The sequence below is a fragment of the Oncorhynchus masou genome, chromosome 13 (genome assembly GCF_036934945.1).
Source record: "Oncorhynchus masou masou isolate Uvic2021 chromosome 13, UVic_Omas_1.1, whole genome shotgun sequence".
Classification (NCBI taxonomy): Eukaryota; Metazoa; Chordata; class Actinopteri; order Salmoniformes; family Salmonidae; genus Oncorhynchus; species Oncorhynchus masou.
In genome coordinates, this window is record NC_088224.1 from 13,015,938 (window position 1) to 13,035,388 (window position 19,451).

Genomic DNA, 19,451 nt, shown 5'->3' on the forward strand with positions numbered 1-19,451 from the left:
CTTGAACATCATTGGATATGATTGTGGTGGCATCATAGGCTAGGACTGCCTCTTGAACATCATTGGATATGATTGTGGTGGTATCATAGGCTAGGACGGCCTCTTGAACATCATTGGATATGATTGTGGTGGCATCATAGGCTAGGACGGCCTCTTGAACATCATTGGATATGATTGTGGTGGCATCATAGGCTAGGACGGCCTCTTGAACATCATTGGATATGATTGTGGTGGTATCATAGGCTAGGACGGCCTCTTGAACATCATTGGATATGATTGTGGTGGTATCATAGGCTAGGACGGCCTCTTGAACATCATTGGATATGATTGTGGTGGTATCATAGGCTAGGACGGCCTCTTGAACATCATTGGATATGATTGTGGTGGTATCATAGGCTAGGACGGCCTCTTGAACATCATTGGATATGATTGTGGTGGTATCATAGGCTAGGACGGCCTCTTGAACATCATTGTATATGATTGTGGTGGCATCATAGGCTAGGACGGCCTCTTGAACATCATTGGATATGATTGTGGTGGTATCACTGACCGGTATAATGTTTTTGAATGGTTCCCGGTGCATGACATTTGCCTTGCATGTGATTTAGTTTACAGTGATGCATTTCAACATGCAACCAGCCTGATTTCTGTAATATGACTTTGTCATAGAGCTTATAGAGCTTATGGTACTTCTGTTATAGAGGATTCTTACCCTGAGGTAACCAGAGGCTAAATCCAGAGTCAGACTGGTATTGTACGAGCCCTGCATATCAAAAAAACTAGTGTCAGTAACGTAGTATCTGATTGGATTACTGTGCCAAGTGGAGATATTAAGCCCTCATTGTGTTGGCCTTTTTTGATACAGGTGAATCAATGTCTCAGGTTCTTGGAATTCATAGTAAAGCCATTGTGCCATGTCGGAGAGAATTAGGATGAAAGTAACACAGGGGGGCGAAAGTAACATACTTATTTTTCTGTTGTATAGTTGTGTTTAGTTGTTTAAGGTTCCAAACATATGTCATTTTACTTATACTCATTCTCTCAACCAGCTTCAAGAGGTAGTCACATGGAATGCGTTTCAATTAACAGGCGTGCCTTGTTAAAAGCTAATTTGTGGAATTTCGTTCCTTCTTAATGCGTTTGAGCCAATCAGTTGTTGTGACAAGGTAGGGGTGGTATACAGAAGATATCCCTATTTGGAATGCTTTTCCAACAGTCTTGAAGGAGTTCCCACATATGCTGAGTTCTTGTTGGCTACTTTTCCTTCACTCTGTTGTCAATAGTGTGAATCATGGATTGAGATCAATGGAAGATTATAGCAGAAAGGCAGTTTCATGTCAGCATTTGGCCCTATATGAGTGACTGCAGAGGGTTAGGCGTGTCCTCCTAAGTGTTAGAATAAATGTATCCCTTCCATGTTTCCGCCAAATAACACATGCTTGTCTATTTCCCCTTCTCTGTCTTCCTCTTCAGTGGTCAACTGCTCCGATCCTGGCATCCCAGCCAATTCCATCAGACAGAGTAAGATAGAACACGGCAACTTCACCTTTGGAACCGTGGTGTTCTACGATTGCAACCCAGGTTTCTACCTGTTCGGTTCTCCGGTTCTCACCTGTCAACCCACGGGACAGTGGGACAAGCCTCTACCTGAGTGTATCGGTGAGTCTGTCACACTGCTACTTATACTCATATGTGGTTTATTGGAGGAGTTTTGACGGTTGAAAACATTGTCACCGATAAAGCACATTGGGAACATACCGCTGACTGCAGTGTGCGGGAGTCTTTATTTTACCATTCGCTGAACTTATTTTGATATCCAGCAGCTGCTCAAAAACATTGGTGGTATTTATCTACTGTCATCTGTTCCTATAATTTGTTGTGACTGTCTCACAGACAGTCTCTTTCCCAGAGAGAGACTGCCGACTTAGCAACTTGGCACTTGTGGATAATTAGCATATTATTCCTTTAATTGAGGCTGAATGAGTTGCGTGACCCCCGCAGCTTAAGATCAGTGTTCTAATTGAGGGACAGGTGGAACAGCGATGTGGATATTAGACTAATTAGGGATGCCAGGTTGGCAGCTGATCCTTCTGTACCTGCAACGTTCTCCTCTAAAACAAGCTGCACCAGGGACCTGCTGTACTGGCAACTTGGCATGTCTAAACACTTGGCTTCAAGGCTTCCTACTGGCTGTCTCAGAGTTTTGAACACAACCTGGGCTTCCTACTGGCTGTCTCAGTGTTTTAAACACAACCTGGGCTTCCTACTGGTTGAGGGGCACGCAGTGTGCTCCAATCAGTTCTCTCCTTTGAAGTTTGAACCCAATCTCAACCAATATTGAACATGATGTGCCGCCTACTGTTTTATCTTAAACCTGACCATTAATTAGCTCTACTTTGTCCCTATCAGTTTGGTGTTCCTGTTGCCATGTGTTTTAAAAGGGACCGAAAGACAGGATTAATCAATGTGCTCTTTTCTCCTCAATGCCTAGTTCCCTGTTTGATCCACCTCCTGCAACATTGACACCGTGTCCAAAATGTTCTTCTCATTTAGACACACCTCATCCTTCCCGTTGCTTCAGCACGTTAACTTTTTATCGGCCAGGAGCAAAAAGGGAGAAAGTTTAAAGTAAACTTGCTGATTGTAGCACATTGTAGGGTGAATATCTGAAGAAAGAAGTTGATAATTTACAACATTAAAAAGGAAACTGAGAATTATTACAAAGGATGAGGATGGTACCATCTACTTTGGCTCGTTACCATTATGGTACAGTACATTTTGGACGGTACCTGGACCCAGATCAAATCAAGTCCTGGTCTATAAAGCACTTTTAATCTGGGTCTGGGAAATGTAGCGTATAGTTTGTATTATCTGAATTAGTTTTGAAAGTAGTAAAGTAGTTTGTATGATACAGTATCCTCCCTCATCGAGATGTAGGCCTGAACAGTGTTTACACCATAGTCACATCTCGTTCTGTCTTTACTGCTAACATACTGGACAGGCTACATCCCAAATGTCACACTCTTCCCTATGGGGCCTGGACAAAAGGAGTGAATAGGTTGCCATTTGGGGATGCAGACATAGTGTGTGGCCTCAATCCTGTAGAGACAGCACCTTCCACTACGTTAGACCGGTCAGCACTCTGAACTGACGGCATCCATTGTGTGTGTGTCTCTCTCCTCCAGTAGTGGACTGTGGTCACCCTGGGTGCCCTCCCAACGGCCAACTGAGCGGGGACAAGTTCACCTTCGGCTCCACGGTTCGCTACACCTGCACAGGGGGGAGGCAGCTGAAGGGCGAGTCGGCACGCACCTGCCAGCTTAATGGCCACTGGAGCGTACCCATGCCTTTCTGCTCAGGTGATTTAGGGGGGTTTGTGAGTGTGTGGGGGGGGTGTGGGGTTCTGTGTAGTTGGGGGGTTTGTGAATGGGTGCAGGGGTGTGGGGTTTGTGAGGTTGGGTGGTTAGCGGGGTTTGTGAGTGGGTGCAGGGGTGTGGTGTTCTGTGAGGTTGGGTGGTTAGGGAGGTTTGTCAGTGGGTGCAGGGGTGTGGTGTTCTGTGAGGTTGGGTGGTTAGGGAGGTTTGTGAGTGGGTGTGGTGTTCTGTGAGGTTGGGTGGTTAGGGAGGTTTGTGAGTGGGTGCAGGGGTGTGGTGTTCTGTGAGGTTGGGTGGTTAGGGAGGTTTGTGAGTGGGTGCAGGGGTGTGGTGTTCTGTGAGGTTGGGTGGTTAGCGGGGTTTGTGAGTGGGTGCAGGGGTGTGGGGTTCTGTGTAATTGGGTGGTTAGGGGGGTTTGTGAGTGGGTGCAGGGGTGTGGTGTTCTGTGAGGTTGGGTGGTTAGGGAGGTTTGTGAGTGGGTGCAGGGGTGTGGGGTTCTGTGAGGTTGGGTGGTTAGCGGGGTTTGTGAGTGGGTGCAGGGGTGTGGTGTTCTGTGAGGTTGGGTGGTTAGGGAGGTTTGTGAGTGGGTGCAGGGGTGTGGTGTTCTGTGAGGTTGGGTGGTTAGGGAGGTTTGTGAGTGGGTGCGGTTGTGTATGTGATGGGGCTCAGGTTGTCCTGAGGGTAACAAATCACTAAGTCATCTGCAACGTTACATTATGATCTATAGGAAGGTTGTCATGGTGACCAAAGTCAGACGTTCAAATCTATATTCATCAGCTTTTGGTCTTACTTTTGCTCACTGCAAGAGCTAAAAACAGACAGAGTCAAATAGAGAGAAGGTCATATCGAGGACTTTTAGATATACCTCCAAAATAAAGAACGAGCTGCTAATAGAAAAGGGGGAGTTAAAGCGGTGGTGGAGCAACACGTTGGATCCAGCAGAACAGAAGAAACGAGAGGCATCGACTAACGTGTGGGCAGGAGGGTTCACCATCTTCACCCTAGCGTGGGCGTTGTACCTGGGCATTGACGTTACGGCTACAAACAGCTCCCCTGTCTTCACAGTCTAGTCTCTCTCTCTCTCTGTCTCCCTCTCTCTCTTTTACTCTTTCTCCCTCTCTCTCTCTCTTTTACTCTTTCTCCCTCTCTCTCTCTCTCTTTTACTCTTTCTCCCTCTCTTTCTTTTACTCTTTCTCCCTCTCTCTTTCTTTTACTCTTTCTCCCTCTCTCTCTCTCTTTTACTCTTTCTCCCTCTCTCTCTCTCTTTTACTCTTTCTCTCTCTCTCTTTTACTATTTCTCCCTCTCTCTTTTACTCTTTCTCCCTCTCTCTCTCTCTTTTACTCTTTCTCCCTCTCTCTCTCTCTCTCTCTCTTTTACTCTTTCTCCCTTTCAATTCAATTCAATTCAAGGGGCTTTATTGGCATGGGTAACATGTGTTAACATTGCCAAAGCAAGTAAGGTAGATAATATATAAAGTGAAATAAACAATCAAAATTAACAGTAGACATCACACATACAGAAGTTTCAAAACAATAAAGACATTACAAATGTCATATTATATATATATATATATACAGTGTTTTTACAATGTACAAATGGTTAAGGACACAGGATAAAATAAATAAGCATAGATATGGGTTGTATTTACAATGGTGCATGTTCTTCACTGGTTGCCCTTTTCTCGTGGCAACAGGTCACAAATCTTGCTGCTCTGATGGCACACTGTGGAATTTCACCCAGTAGATATGGGAGTTTTTCAAAATTGGATTTGTTTTCGAATTCTTTGTGGATCTGTGTAATCTGAGGGAAATATGTCTCTCTAATATGGTCATACATTGGGCAGGAGGTTAGGAAGTGCAGCTCAGTTTCCACCTCATTTTGTGGGCAGTGAGCACATAGCCTGTCTTCTCTTGAGAGCCATGTCTGCCTATGGCGGCTTTTCTCAATAGCAAGGCTATGCTCGCTGAGTCTGTACATAGTCAAAGCTTTCCTTAATTTTGGGTCAGTCACAGTGGTCAGGTATTCTGCCGCTGTGTACTCTCTGTGTAGGGCCAAATAGCATTCTAGTTTGCTCTGTTTTTTTGTTAATTCTTTCCAATGTGTCAAGTAATTATCTTTTTGTTTTCTCATGATTTGGTTGGGTCTAATTGTGCTGCTGTCATGGGGCTCTGTGGGGTGTGTTTGTGAACAGAGCCCCAGGACCAGCTTGCTTAGGGGACTCTTCTCCAGGTTCATCTCTCTGTAGGTGATGGCTTTGTTGTGGAAGGTTTGGGAATCGCTTCCTTTTAGGTGGTTATAGAATTTAACAGCTTTTTTCTGGATTTTGATAATTAGTGGGTATCGGCCTAATTCTGCTCTGCATGCATTATTTGGTGTTCTACGTTGAACACTGAGTATATTTTTGCAGAATTCTGCATGCAGAGTCTCAATTTGGTGTTTGTCCCATTTTGTGAAGTCTTGGTTGGTGAGCGGACCCCAGACCTCACAACCATAAAGGGCTATGGGCTCTATGACTGATTCAAGTATTTTTAGCCAAATCCTAATTGGTATGTTGAGATTTATGTTCCTTTTGATGGCATAGAATGCCCTTCTTGCCTCTCTCTCTTTTACTCTTTCTCTCTCTCTCTTTTACTCTTTCTCTCTCTCTTTTACTCTTTCTCGCCCTCTCTCTCTTTTACTCTTTCTCCCTCTCTCTCTTTTACTCTTTCTCCCCCTCTCTCTCTCTCTCTCTTTTACTCTTTCTCCCTCTCTCTCTCTCTCTCTCTCTTTTACTCTTTCTCCCTCTCTCTCTCTCTCTTTTACTCTTTCTCCCTCTCTCTCTCTCTTTTACTCTTTCTCCCTCTCTCTCTCTCTCTTTTACTCTTTCTCCCTCTCTCTCTCTCTCTTTTACTCTTTCTCCCTCTCTCTTACTCTTTCTCCCTCTCTCTCTCTTTTACTCTTTCTCCCTCTCTCTCTCTCTTTTACTCTTTCTCCCTCTCTTTTACTCTTTCTCCCTCTTTCTCTCTCTCTTTTACTCTTTCTCCCTCTCTCTCTCTCTCTCTTTTTTACTCTTTCTCCCTCTCTCTCTCTTTTACTCTTTCTCCCTCTCTCTCTCTCTCTCTCTCTTTACTCTTTCTCCCTCTTTCTCTCTCTCTTTTACTCTTTCTCCCTCTCTCTCTCTCTTTTACTCTTTCTCCCTCTCTCTCTCTCTCTCTCTTTTACTCTTTCTCTCTCTCTCTCTTTTACTCTTTCTCCCTCTCTCTCTCTCTTTTACTCTTTCTCCCTCTCTCTCTCTCTTTTACTCTTTCTCCCTCTCTCTCTCTCTTTTACTCTTTCTCCCTCTCTCTCTCTCTCTCTTTTACTCTTTCTCCCTCTCTCTTACTCTTTCTCCCTCTCTCTCTCTTTTACTCTTTCTCCCTCTCTCTCTCTCTCTTTTACTCTTTCTCCCTCTCTTTTACTCTTTCTCCCTCTTTCTCTCTCTCTTTTACTCTTTCTCCCTCTCTCTCTCTTTTACTCTTTCTCCCTCTCTCTCTCTCTCTCTCTCTCTTTTACTCTTTCTCCCTCTTTCTCTCTCTCTTTTACTCTTTCTCCCTCTCTCTCTCTCTTTTACTCTTTCTCCCTCTCTCTCTCTCTTTTACTCTTTCTCCCTCTCTCTCTCTCTCTTTTACTCTTTCTCCCTCTCTCTCTCTCTCTCTTTTACTCCTTCTCTCTGTCTCTCTCTCCCTCTCTCTTTTACTCTTTTGCTCTTTCTGTCTCTTTCTTTGTCTCTCTCTCTGTCTCTCTCTTTGTCTCTCTCTCTGTCTCATACACACACAGACCTTCCTTACTTCCTTCCTTAATTCCTGAATTACTTGCTTCTGCCCAAAATAAAAATAAAAATTCTCCTTCCTCTTCTTCTTCTTCCCTGTCTTCCATTCAATGTGTAAAGTGGCACAATGTGTATTGGATGGAAATCGTTATATGGCTCCATTTAAGTAAGTATGACAATGACCCCGTCGAGGATGATGGGAAAATACATTTGTGGCTGAAGTAATTTTTCTTAGCCGGAGAAGGATGTCATTCTCTGGATAATTAAGGCCTCTGTCTTTCCTCTCTCGCAGAAGTTGGGCGCTGCATCCCAAATTAAACCCTATTCCCTGTATATAGCACGACTTTGAACCAAAACATTTGGCTCTGGTCAAAAGTAGTGTAGTACATAGGGAATAGTGTGCCATTTTGAATCCAGTTGGGACAATAAGTCCCAGTAATGGAACTACTATGTTGGTGGTTGGTGCTTAGTGTTTGCTGTTCCTCTTAATTGCTATCTACTTTTCACTATGGCAGACTGAAGAGGAGACATCTCACCCTCATCTCTCTCTCTCTCACTCTATAGAGAGAGATACAGGTACTCACCTGTAATACAGAAGATGGTGTTTCAATCTAAAAACGTTTTGAATTGGACATCACAAAAAGTGCAAATTACTGGCACAATATTTTTTATCCCTGTAGTACATATCTTCCCTTCTTAGTTTTCTGTACTTAAAGACTTGTGGCGCTTGTATACACCCTCACTCAACCTGTTACAGACTGTCTGTAGTTTAAAGAGTTTAGAAATAGGTACACCTCCCCTGCCATGGCCTGTAAGTGGGTCCTACCTGTCCGTTAACCCATCCTGCCTCACCCTGTCAGTGGGTCCTACCTGTTATTTAACCCATCCTACCATGGCCTGTCAGTGGGTCCTACCTGTTATTTAATAACCCATCCTGCCTCACCATGTCAGTGGGTCCTACCTGTTATTTAACCCATCCTGCCTCACCCTGTCAGTGGGTCCTATCTGTTATTTAATAACCCATCCTGCCTCACCCTGTCAGTGGGTCCTACCTGTTATTTAACCCATCCTGCCTCACCCTGTCAGTGGGTCCTATCTGTTATTTAATAACCCATCCTGCCATGGCCTGTCAGTGGGTCCTATCCTTTAATTAATAACCCATCCTACCATGGCCTGTCAGTGGGTCCTACCTGTTATTTAATAACCCATCCTGCCTCACCCTGTCATTGGGTCCTATCTGTTATTTAATAACCCATCCTACCATGGCCTGTCAGTGGGTCCTACCTGTTATTTAATAACCCATCCTGCCTCACCCTGTCAGTGGGTCCTACCTGTTATTTAATAACCCATCCTGCCTCACCATGTCAGTGGGTCCTACCTGTTATTTAACCCATCCTGCCTCACCCTGTCAGTGGGTCCTATCTGTTATTTAATAACCCATCCTGCCTCACCCTGTCAGTGGGTCCTACCTGTTATTTAACCCATCCTGCCTCACCCTGTCAGTGGGTCCTATCTGTTATTTATTAACCCATCCTGCCTCACCCTGTCAGTGGGTCCTACCTGTTATTTAACCCATCCTGCCAGTGGGTCCTATCTGTTATTTAATAACCCATCCTGCCATGGCCTGTCAGTGGGTCCTATCCTTTATTTAATAACCCATCCTACCATGGCCTGTCAGTGGGTCCTACCTGTTATTTAATAACCCATCCTGCCTCACCCTGTCATTGGGTCCTATCGGTTATTTAATAACCCATCCTACCATGGCCTGTCAGTGGGTCCTACCTGTTATTTAATAACCCATCCTGCCTCACCCTGTCAGTGGGTCCTACCTGTTATTTAACCCATCCTACCATGGCCTGTCAGTGGGTCCTACCTGTTATTTAATAACCCATCCTGCCTCACCATGTCAGTGGGTCCTACCTGTTATTTAACCCATCCTGCCTCACCCTGTCAGTGGGTCCTATCTGTTATTTAATAACCCATCCTGCCTCACCCTGTCAGTGGGTCCTACCTGTTATTTAACCCATCCTGCCTCACCCTGTCAGTGGGTCCTATCTGTTATTTAATAACCCATCCTGCCTCACCCTGTCAGTGGGTCCTACCTGTTATTTAACCCATCCTGCCTCACCCTGTCAGTGGGTCCTATCTGTTATTTAATAACCCATCCTGCCATGGCCTGTCAGTGGGTCCTATCCTTTATTTAATAACCCATCCTACCATGGCCTGTCAGTGGGTCCTACCTGTTATTTAATAACCCATCCTGCCTCACCCTGTCATTGGGTCCTATCTGTTATTTAATAACCCATCCTACCATGGCCTGTCAGTGTGTCCTACCTGTTATTTAATAACCCATCTTGCCTCACCCTGTCAGTGGGTCCTACCTGTTATTTAATAACCCATCCTGCCTCACCATGTCAGTGGGTCCTACCTGTTATTTAACCCATCCTGCCTCACCCTGTCAGTGGGTCCTATCTGTTATTTAATAACCCATCCTGCCTCACCCTGTCAGTGGGTCCTACCTGTTATTTAACCCATCCTGCCTCACCCTGTCAGTGGGTCCTATCTGTTATTTAATAACCCATCCTGCCTCACCCTGTCAGTGGGTCCTACCTGTTATTTAACCCATCCTGCCTCACCCTGTCAGTGGGTCCTATCTGTTATTTAATAACCCATCCTGCCTCACCCTGTCAGTGGGTCCTATCTGTTATTTAATAACCCATCCTGCCTCACCCTGTCAGTGGGTCCTACCTGTTATTTAACCCATCCTGCCATGGCCTGTCAGTGGGTCCTATCCTTTATTTAATAACCCATCCTACCATGGCCTGTCAGTGGGTCCTACCTGTTATTTAATAACCCATCCTGCCTCACCCTGTCATTGGGTCCTATCTGTTATTTAATAACCCATCCTACCATGGCCTGTCAGTGGGTCCTACCTGTTATTTAATAACCCATCCTGCCTCACCCTGTCAGTGGGTCCTACCTGTTATTTAATAACCCATCCTGCCTCACCCTGCCAGTGGGTCCTATCTGTTATTTAATAACCCATCCTGCCATGGCCTGTCAGTGGGTCCTATCCTTTATTTAATAACCCATCCTACCATGGCCTGTCAGTGGGTCCTACCTGTTATTTAATAACCCATCCTGCCTCACCCTGTCATTGGGTCCTATCTGTTATTTAATAACCCATCCTACCATGGCCTGTCAGTGGGTCCTACCTGTTATTTAATAACCCATCCTGCCTCACCCTGTCAGTGGGTCCTACATGTTATTTAACCCATCCTACCTCACCCTGTCAGTGGGTCCTATCTGTTATTTAATAACCCATCCTGCCTCACCCTGTCAGTGGGTCCTACCTGTTATTTAACCCATCCTGCCTCACCCTGTCAGTGGGTCCTATCTGTTATTTAATAACCCATCCTGCCATGGCCTGTCAGTGGGTCCTATCCTTTATTTAATAACCCATCCTACCATGGCCTGTCAGTGGGTCCTATCTGTTATTTAATAACCCATCCTGCCATGGCCTGTCAGTGGGTCCTATCTGTTATTTAATAACCCATCCTACCATGGCCTGTCAGTGGGTCCTATCTGTTATTTAATAACCCATCCTCCCATGGCCTGTCAGTGGGTCCTACCTGTTATTTAATAACCCATCCTAACATGGCCTGTCAGTGGGTCCTACCTGTTATTTAATAACCCATCCTGCCTCACCCTGTCAGTGGGTCCTACCTGTTATTTAATAACCCATCCTACCATGGCCTGTCAGTGGGTCCTATCCTTTATTTACATTTAATAACCCATCCTACCATGGCCTGTCAGTGGGTCCTATCTGTTATTTAATAACCCATCCTGCCTTACCCTGTCAGTGGGTCCTACCTGTTATTTAATAACCCATCCTACCATGGCCTGTCAGTGGGTCCTACCTGTTATTTAATAACCCATCCTGCCTCACCATGTCAGTGGGTCCTACCTGTTATTTAACCCATCCTGCCTCACCCTGTCAGTGGGTCCTACCTGTTATTTAACCCATCCTGCCTCACCCTGTCAGTGGGTCCTATCTGTTATTTAATAACCCATCCTGCCTCACCCTGTCAGTGGGTCCTACCTGTTATTTAACCCATCCTGCCTCACCCTGTCAGTGGGTCCTATCTGTTATTTAATAACCCATCCTGCCTCACCCTGTCAGTGGGTCCTACCTGTTATTTAACCCATCCTGCCTCACCCTGTCAGTGGGTCCTATCTGTTATTTAATAACCCATCCTGCCTCACCCTGTCAGTGGGTCCTACCTGTTATTTAACCCATCCTGCCTCACCCTGTCAGTGGGTCCTATCTGTTATTTAATAACCCATCCTGCCATGGCCTGTCAGTGGGTCCTATCCTTTAATTAATAACCCATCCTACCATGGCCTGTCAGTGGGTCCTACCTGTTATTTAATAACCCATCCTGCCTCACCCTGTCATTGGGTCCTATCTGTTATTTAATAACCCATCTTACCATGGCCTGTCAGTGGGTCCTACCTGTTATTTAATAACCCATCCTGCCTCACCCTGTCAGTGGGTCCTACCTGTTATTTAATAACCCATCCTGCCTCACCATGTCAGTGGGTCCTACCTGTTATTTAACCCATCCTGCCTCACCCTGTCAGTGGGTCCTATCTGTTATTTAATAACCCATCCTGCCTCACCCTGTCAGTGGGTCCTACCTGTTATTTAACCCATCCTGCCTCACCCTGTCAGTGGGTCCTATCTGTTATTTATTAACCCATCCTGCCTCACCCTGTCAGTGGGTCCTACCTGTTATTTAACCCATCCTGCCAGTGGGTCCTATCTGTTATTTAATAACCCATCCTGCCATGGCCTGTCAGTGGGTCCTATCCTTTATTTAATAACCCATCCTACCATGGCCTGTCAGTGGGTCCTACCTGTTATTTAATAACCCATCCTGCCTCACCCTGTCATTGGGTCCTATCTGTTATTTAATAACCCATCCTACCATGGCCTGTCAGTGGGTCCTACCTGTTATTTAATAACCCATCCTGCCTCACCCTGTCAGTGGGTCCTACCTGTTATTTAACCCATCCTACCATGGCCTGTCAGTGGGTCCTACCTGTTATTTAATAACCCATCCTGCCTCACCATGTCAGTGGGTCCTACCTGTTATTTAACCCATCCTGCCTCACCCTGTCAGTGGGTCCTATCTGTTATTTAATAACCCATCCTGCCTCACCCTGTCAGTGGGTCCTACCTGTTATTTAACCCATCCTGCCTCACCCTGTCAGTGGGTCCTATCTGTTATTTAATAACCCATCCTGCCATGGCCTGTCAGTGGGTCCTATCCTTTATTTAATAACCCATCCTACCATGGCCTGTCAGTGGGTCCTACCTGTTATTTAATAACCCATCCTGCCTCACCCTGTCATTGGGTCCTATCTGTTATTTAATAACCCATCCTACCATGGCCTGTCAGTGTGTCCTACCTGTTATTTAATAACCCATCCTGCCTCACCCTGTCAGTGGGTCCTACCTGTTATTTAATAACCCATCCTGCCTCACCATGTCAGTGGGTCCTACCTGTTATTTAACCCATCCTGCCTCACCCTGTCAGTGGGTCCTATCTGTTATTTAATAACCCATCCTGCCTCACCCTGTCAGTGGGTCCTACCTGTTATTTAACCCATCCTGCCTCACCCTGTCAGTGGGTCCTATCTGTTATTTAATAACCCATCCTGCCTCACCCTGTCAGTGGGTCCTACCTGTTATTTAACCCATCCTGCCTCACCCTGTCAGTGGGTCCTATCTGTTATTTAATAACCCATCCTGCCTCACCCTGTCAGTGGGTCCTATCTGTTATTTAATAACCCATCCTGCATCACCCTGTCAGTGGGTCCTACCTGTTATTTAACCCATCCTGCCATGGCCTGTCAGTGGGTCCTATCCTTTATTTAATAACCCATCCTACCATGGCCTGTCAGTGGGTCCTACCTGTTATTTAATAACCCATCCTGCCTCACCCTGTCATTGGGTCCTATCTGTTATTTAATAACCCATCCTACCATGGCCTGTCAGTGGGTCCTACCTGTTATTTAATAACCCATCCTGCCTCACCCTGTCAGTGGGTCCTACCTGTTATTTAATAACCCATCCTGCCTCACCCTGCCAGTGGGTCCTATCTGTTATTTAATAACCCATCCTGCCATGGCCTGTCAGTGGGTCCTATCCTTTATTTAATAACCCATCCTACCATGGCCTGTCAGTGGGTCCTACCTGTTATTTAATAACCCATCCTGCCTCACCCTGTCATTGGGTCCTATCTGTTATTTAATAACCCATCCTACCATGGCCTGTCAGTGGGTCCTACCTGTTATTTAATAACCCATCCTGCCTCACCCTGTCAGTGGGTCCTACATGTTATTTAACCCATCCTACCTCACCCTGTCAGTGGGTCCTATCTGTTATTTAATAACCCATCCTGCCTCACCCTGTCAGTGGGTCCTACCTGTTATTTAACCCATCCTGCCTCACCCTGTCAGTGGGTCCTATCTGTTATTTAATAACCCATCCTGCCATGGCCTGTCAGTGGGTCCTATCCTTTATTTAATAACCCATCCTACCATGGCCTGTCAGTGGGTCCTACCTGTTATTTAATAACCCATCCTGCCTCACCCTGTCAGTGGGTCCTATCTGTTATTTAATAACCCATCCTACCATGGCCTGTCAGTGGGTCCTATCTGCTATTTAATAACCCATCCTGCCATGGCCTGTCAGTGGGTCCTATCTGTTATTTAATAACCCATCCTACCATGGCCTGTCAGTGGGTCCTATCTGTTATTTAATAACCCATCCTCCCATGGCCTGTCAGTGGGTCCTACCTGTTATTTAATAACCCATCCTAACATGGCCTGTCAGTGGGTCCTACCTGTTATTTAATAACCCATCCTGCCTCACCCTGTCAGTGGGTCCTACCTGTTATTTAATAACCCATCCTACCATGGCCTGTCAGTGGGTCCTATCCTTTATTTACATTTAATAACCCATCCTACCATGGCCTGTCAGTGGGTCCTATCTGTTATTTAATAACCCATCCTGCCTTACCCTGTCAGTGGGTCCTACCTGTTATTTAATAACCCATCCTACCATGGCCTGTCAGTGGGTCCAATCCTTTATTTAATAACCCATCCTACCATGGCCTGTCAGTGGGTCCTATCTGTTATTTAATAACCCATCCTACCATGGCCTGTCAGTGGGTCCTATCTGTTATTTAATAACCCATCCTGCCATGGCCTGTCAGTGGGTCCTACCTGTTATTTAACCCATCCTGCCTCACCCTGTCAGTGGGTCCTATCTGTTATTTAATAACCCATCCTGCCTCACCCTGTCAGTGGGTCCTACCTGTTATTTAACCCATCCTGCCTCACCCTGTCAGTGGGTCCTATCTGTTATTTAATAACCCATCCTGCCTCACCCTGTCAGTGGGTCCTACCTGTTATTTAACCCATCCTGCCTCACCCTGTCAGTGGGTCCTATCTGTTATTTAATAACCCATCCTGCCTCACCCTGTCAGTGGGTACTATCTGCTATTTAATAACCCATCCTGCCATGGCCTGTCAGTGGGTCCTATCTGTTATTTAATAACCCATCCTACCATGGCCTGTCAGTGGGTCCTATCCTTTATTTAATAACCCATCCTACCATGGCCTGTCAGTGGGTCCTACCTGTTATTTAATAACCCATCCTGCCTCACCCTGTCAGTGGGTCCTACCTGTTATTTAACCCATCCTGCCTCACCCTGTCAGTGGGTCCTACCTGTTATTTAATAACCCATCCTGCCATGGCCTGTCAGTGGGTCCTATCCTTTATTTAATAACCCATCCTGCCATGGCCTGTCAGTGGGTCCTATCTGTTATTTAATAACCCATCCTACCATGGCCTGTCAGTGGGTCCTATCTGTTATTTAACCCATCCTGCCTCACCCTGTCAGTGGGTCCTATCTGTTATTTAATAACCCATCCTGCCATGGCCTGTCAGTGGGTCCTATCCTTTATTTAATAACCCATCCTACCATGGCCTGTCAGTGGGTCCTACCTGTTATTTAATAGCCCATCCTGCCTCACCCTGTCAGTGGGTCCTATCTGTTATTTAATAACCCATCCTACCATGGCCTGTCAGTGGGTCCTATCTGTTATTTAATAACCCATCCTGCCATGGCCTGTCAGTGGGTCCTATCTGTTATTTAATAACCCATCCTACCATGGCCTGTCAGTGGGTCCTATCTGTTATTTAATAACCCATCCTCCCATGGCCTGTCAGTGGGTCCTACCTGTTATTTAATAACTCATCCTGCCTCACCCTGTCAGTGGGTCCTACCTGTTATTTAATAACCCATCCTACCATGGCCTGTCAGTGGGTCCTATCCTTTATTTACATTTAATAACCCATCCTACCATGGCCTGTCAGTGGGTCCTATCTGTTATTTAATAACCCGTCCTGCCTTACCCTGTCAGTGGGTCCTATCTGTTATTTAATAACCCATCCTACCATGGCCTGTCAGTGGGTCCTATCTGTTATTTAATAACCCATCCTGCCTTACCCTGTCAGTGGGTCCTATCTGTTATTTAATAACCCATCCTACCATGGCCTGTCAGTGGGTCCTATCTGTTCTTTAACCCATCCTGCCTCACCCTGTCAGTGGGTCCTATCTGTTATTTAACCCATCCTACCATGGCCTGTCAGTGGGTCCTACCTGTTATTTAATAACCCATCCTACCATGGCCTGTCAGTGGGTCCTATCTTTTATTTAATAACCCATCCTACCATGGCCTGTCAGTGGGTCCTATCTGTTATTTAATAACCCATCCTGCCTCACCCTGTCAGTGGGTCCTACCTGTTATTTAATAACCCATCCTACCATGGCCTGTCAGTGGGTCCTATCTGTTATTTAATAACCCATCCTACCATGGCCTGTCAGTGGGTCCTATCTGTTATTTAATAACCCATCCTCCCATGGCCTGTCAGTGGGTCCTATCTGTTATTTAATAACCCATCCTGCCATGGCCTGTCAGTGGGTCCTATCTGTTATTTAATAACCCATCCTGCCATAGCCTGTCAGTGGGTCCTATCTGTTATTTAATAACCCATCCTGCCTCACCCTGTCAGTGGGTCCTATCTGTTATTTAATAACCCATCCTACCATGGCCTGTCAGTGGGTCCTACCTGTTATTTAATAACCCATCCCAACATGGCCTGTCAGTGGGTCCTACCTGTTATTTAATAACCCATCCTGCCTCACCCTGTCAGTGGGTCCTATCTGTTATTTAATAACCCATCCTACCATGGCCTGTCAGTGGGTCCTACCTGTTATTTAATAACCCATCCTGCCTCACCCTGTCAGTGGGTCCTACCTGTTATTTAATAACCCATCCTACCATGGCCTGTCAGTGGGTCCTATCCTTTATTTAATAACCCATCCTACCATGGCCTGTCAGTGGGTCCTATCTGTTATTTAATAACCCATCCTGCCATGGCCTGTCAGTGGGTCCTATCTGTTCTTTAACCCATCCTGCCTCACCCTGTCAGTGGGTCCTATCTGTTATTTAATAACCCATCCTGCCTCACCCTGTCAGTGGGTCCTATCTGTTATTTAACCCATCCTACCATGGCCTGTCAGTGGGTCCTATCTGTTATTTAATAACCCATCCTGCCTTACCCTGTCAGTGGGTCCTATCTGTTATTTAATAACCCATCCTACCATGGCCTGTCAGTGGGTCCTATCTGTTATTTAATAACCCATCCTGCCTTACCCTGTCAGTGGGTCCTATCTTGTTATGTAATAACCCATCCTACCATGGCCTGTCAGTGGGTCCTATCTGTTCTTTAACCCATCCTGCCTCACCCTGTCAGTGGGTCCTATCTGTTATTTAATAACCCATCCTGCCTCACCCTGTCAGTGGGTCCTATCTGTTATTTAACCCATCCTACCATGGCCTGTCAGTGGGTCCTACCTGTTATTTAATAACCCATCCTACCATGGCCTGTCAGTGGGTCCTATCTGTTATTTAATAACCCATCCTACCATGGCCTGTCAGTGGGTCCTATCTGTTATTTAATAACCCATCCTGCCTCACCCTGTCAGTGGGTCCTACCTGTTATTTAATAACCCATCCTACCATGGCCTGTCAGTGGGTCCTATCTGTTATTTAATAACCCATCCTGCCTCACCCTGTCAGTGGGTCCTATCTGTTATTTAATAACCCATCCTACCATGGCCTGTCAGTGGGTCCTACCTGTTATTTAATAACATCCTAACATGGCCTGTCAGTGGGTCCTACCTGTTATTTAATAACCCATCCTGCCTCACCCTGTCAGTGGGTCCTATCTGTTATTTAATAACCCATCCTACCATGGCCTGTCAGTGGGTCCTTTCTGTTATTTAATAACCCATCCTGCCTCACCCTGTCAGTGGGTCCTACCTGTTATTTAATAACCCATCCTACCATGGCCTGTCAGTGGGTCCTATCTGTTATTTAATAACCCATCCTACCATGGCCTGTCAGTGGGTCCTTTCTGTTATTTAATAACCCATCCTGCCTCACCCTGTCAGTGGGTCCTACCTGTTATTTAATAACCCATCCTACCATGGCCTGTCAGTGGGTCCTATCTGTTATTTAATAACCCATCCTACCATGGCCTGTCAGTGGGTCCTATCTGTTATTTAATAACCCATCCTACCATGGCCTGTCAGTGGGTCCTACCTGTTATTTAATAACCCATCCTACCATGGCCTGTCAGTGGGTCCTATCTGTTATTTAATAACCCATCCTGCCTCACCCTGTCAGTGGGTCCTATCTGTTATTTAATAACCCATCCTACCATGGCCTGTCAGTGGGTCCTACCTGTTATTTAATAACATCCTAACATGGCCTGTCAGTGGGTCCTACCTGTTATTTAATAACCCATCCTGCCTCACCCTGTCAGTGGGTCCTATCTGTTATTTAATAACCCATCCTGCCTCACCCTGTCAGTGGGTCCTATCTGTTATTTAATAACCCATCCTGCCATGGCCTGTCAGTGGGTCCTATCTGTTATTTAATAACCCATCCTGCCTCACCCTGTCAGTGGGTCCTATCTGTTATTTAATAACCCATCCTGCCTCACCCTGTCAGTGGGTCCTATCTGTTATTTAATAACCCATCCTACCATGGCCTGTCAGTGGGTCCTATCTGTTATTTAATAACATCCTAACATGGCCTGTCAGTGGGTCCTATCTGTTATTTAATAACCCATCCTGCCTCACCCTGTCAGTGGGTCCTATCTGTTATTTAATAACCCATCCTGCCATGGCCTGTCAGTGGGTCCTACCTGTTATTTAATAACATCCTAACATGGTCTGTCAGTGGGTCCTATCTGTTATTTAATAACCCATCCTGCCTCACCCTGTCAGTGGGTCCTATCTGTTATTTAATAACCCATCCTGCCTCACCCTGTCAGTGGGTCCTATCTGTTATTTAATAACCCATCCTGCCTCACCCTGTCAGTGGGTCCTATCTGTTATTTAATAACCCATCCTGCCTCACCCTGTCAGTGGGTCCTATCTGTTATTTAATAACATCCTAACATGGCCTGTCAGTGGGTCCTATCTGTTATTTAATAACCCATCCTACCATGACCTGTCAGTGGGTCCTATCTGTTATTTAATAACCCATCCTCCCATGGCCTGTCAGTGGGTCCTATCTGTTATTTAATAACCCATCCTACCATGGCCTGTCAGTGGGTCCTACCTGTTATTTAATAACCCATCCCAACATGGCCTGTCAGTGGGTCCTACCTGTTATTTAATAACCCATCCTGCCTCACCCTGTCAGTGGGTCCTATCTGTTATTTAATAACCCATCCTACCATGGCCTGTCAGTGGGTCCTACCTGTTATTTAATAACCCATCCTGCCTCACCCTGTCAGTGGGTCCTACCTGTTATTTAATAACCCATCCTACCATGGCCTGTCAGTGGGTCCTATCTGTTATTTATTAACCCATCCTACCATGGCCTGTCAGTGGGTCCTATCTGTTATTTAATAACCCATCCTGCCATGGCCTGTCAGTGGGTCCTATCTGTTCTTTAACCCATCCTGCCTCACCCTGTCAGTGGGTCCTATCTGTTATTTAATAACCCATCCTGCCTCACCCTGTCAGTGGGTCCTATCTGTTATTTAACCCATCCTACCATGGCCTGTCAGTGGGTCCTATCTGTTATTTAATAACCCATCCTGCCTTACCCTGTCAGTGGGTCCTATCTGTTA

General features: G+C 45.8%; 1 protein-coding gene across 3 annotated transcripts in view; it reads left to right on the plus strand.

The window, feature by feature from the left end:
• LOC135551748 (CUB and sushi domain-containing protein 3-like) overlaps window positions 1-19,451 on the plus strand; it is an 826,047-nt gene that overhangs the window by 724,884 nt on the left and 81,712 nt on the right. For all 3 annotated transcript variants that reach the window (XM_064982949.1, XM_064982950.1, XM_064982951.1), the window contains 2 exons: window positions 1,474-1,659; window positions 3,186-3,359. In XM_064982949.1, coding sequence (XP_064839021.1) covers window positions 1,474-1,659; window positions 3,186-3,359 — 360 coding nt within the window. The remainder of the gene's footprint in view (window positions 1-1,473; window positions 1,660-3,185; window positions 3,360-19,451) is intronic.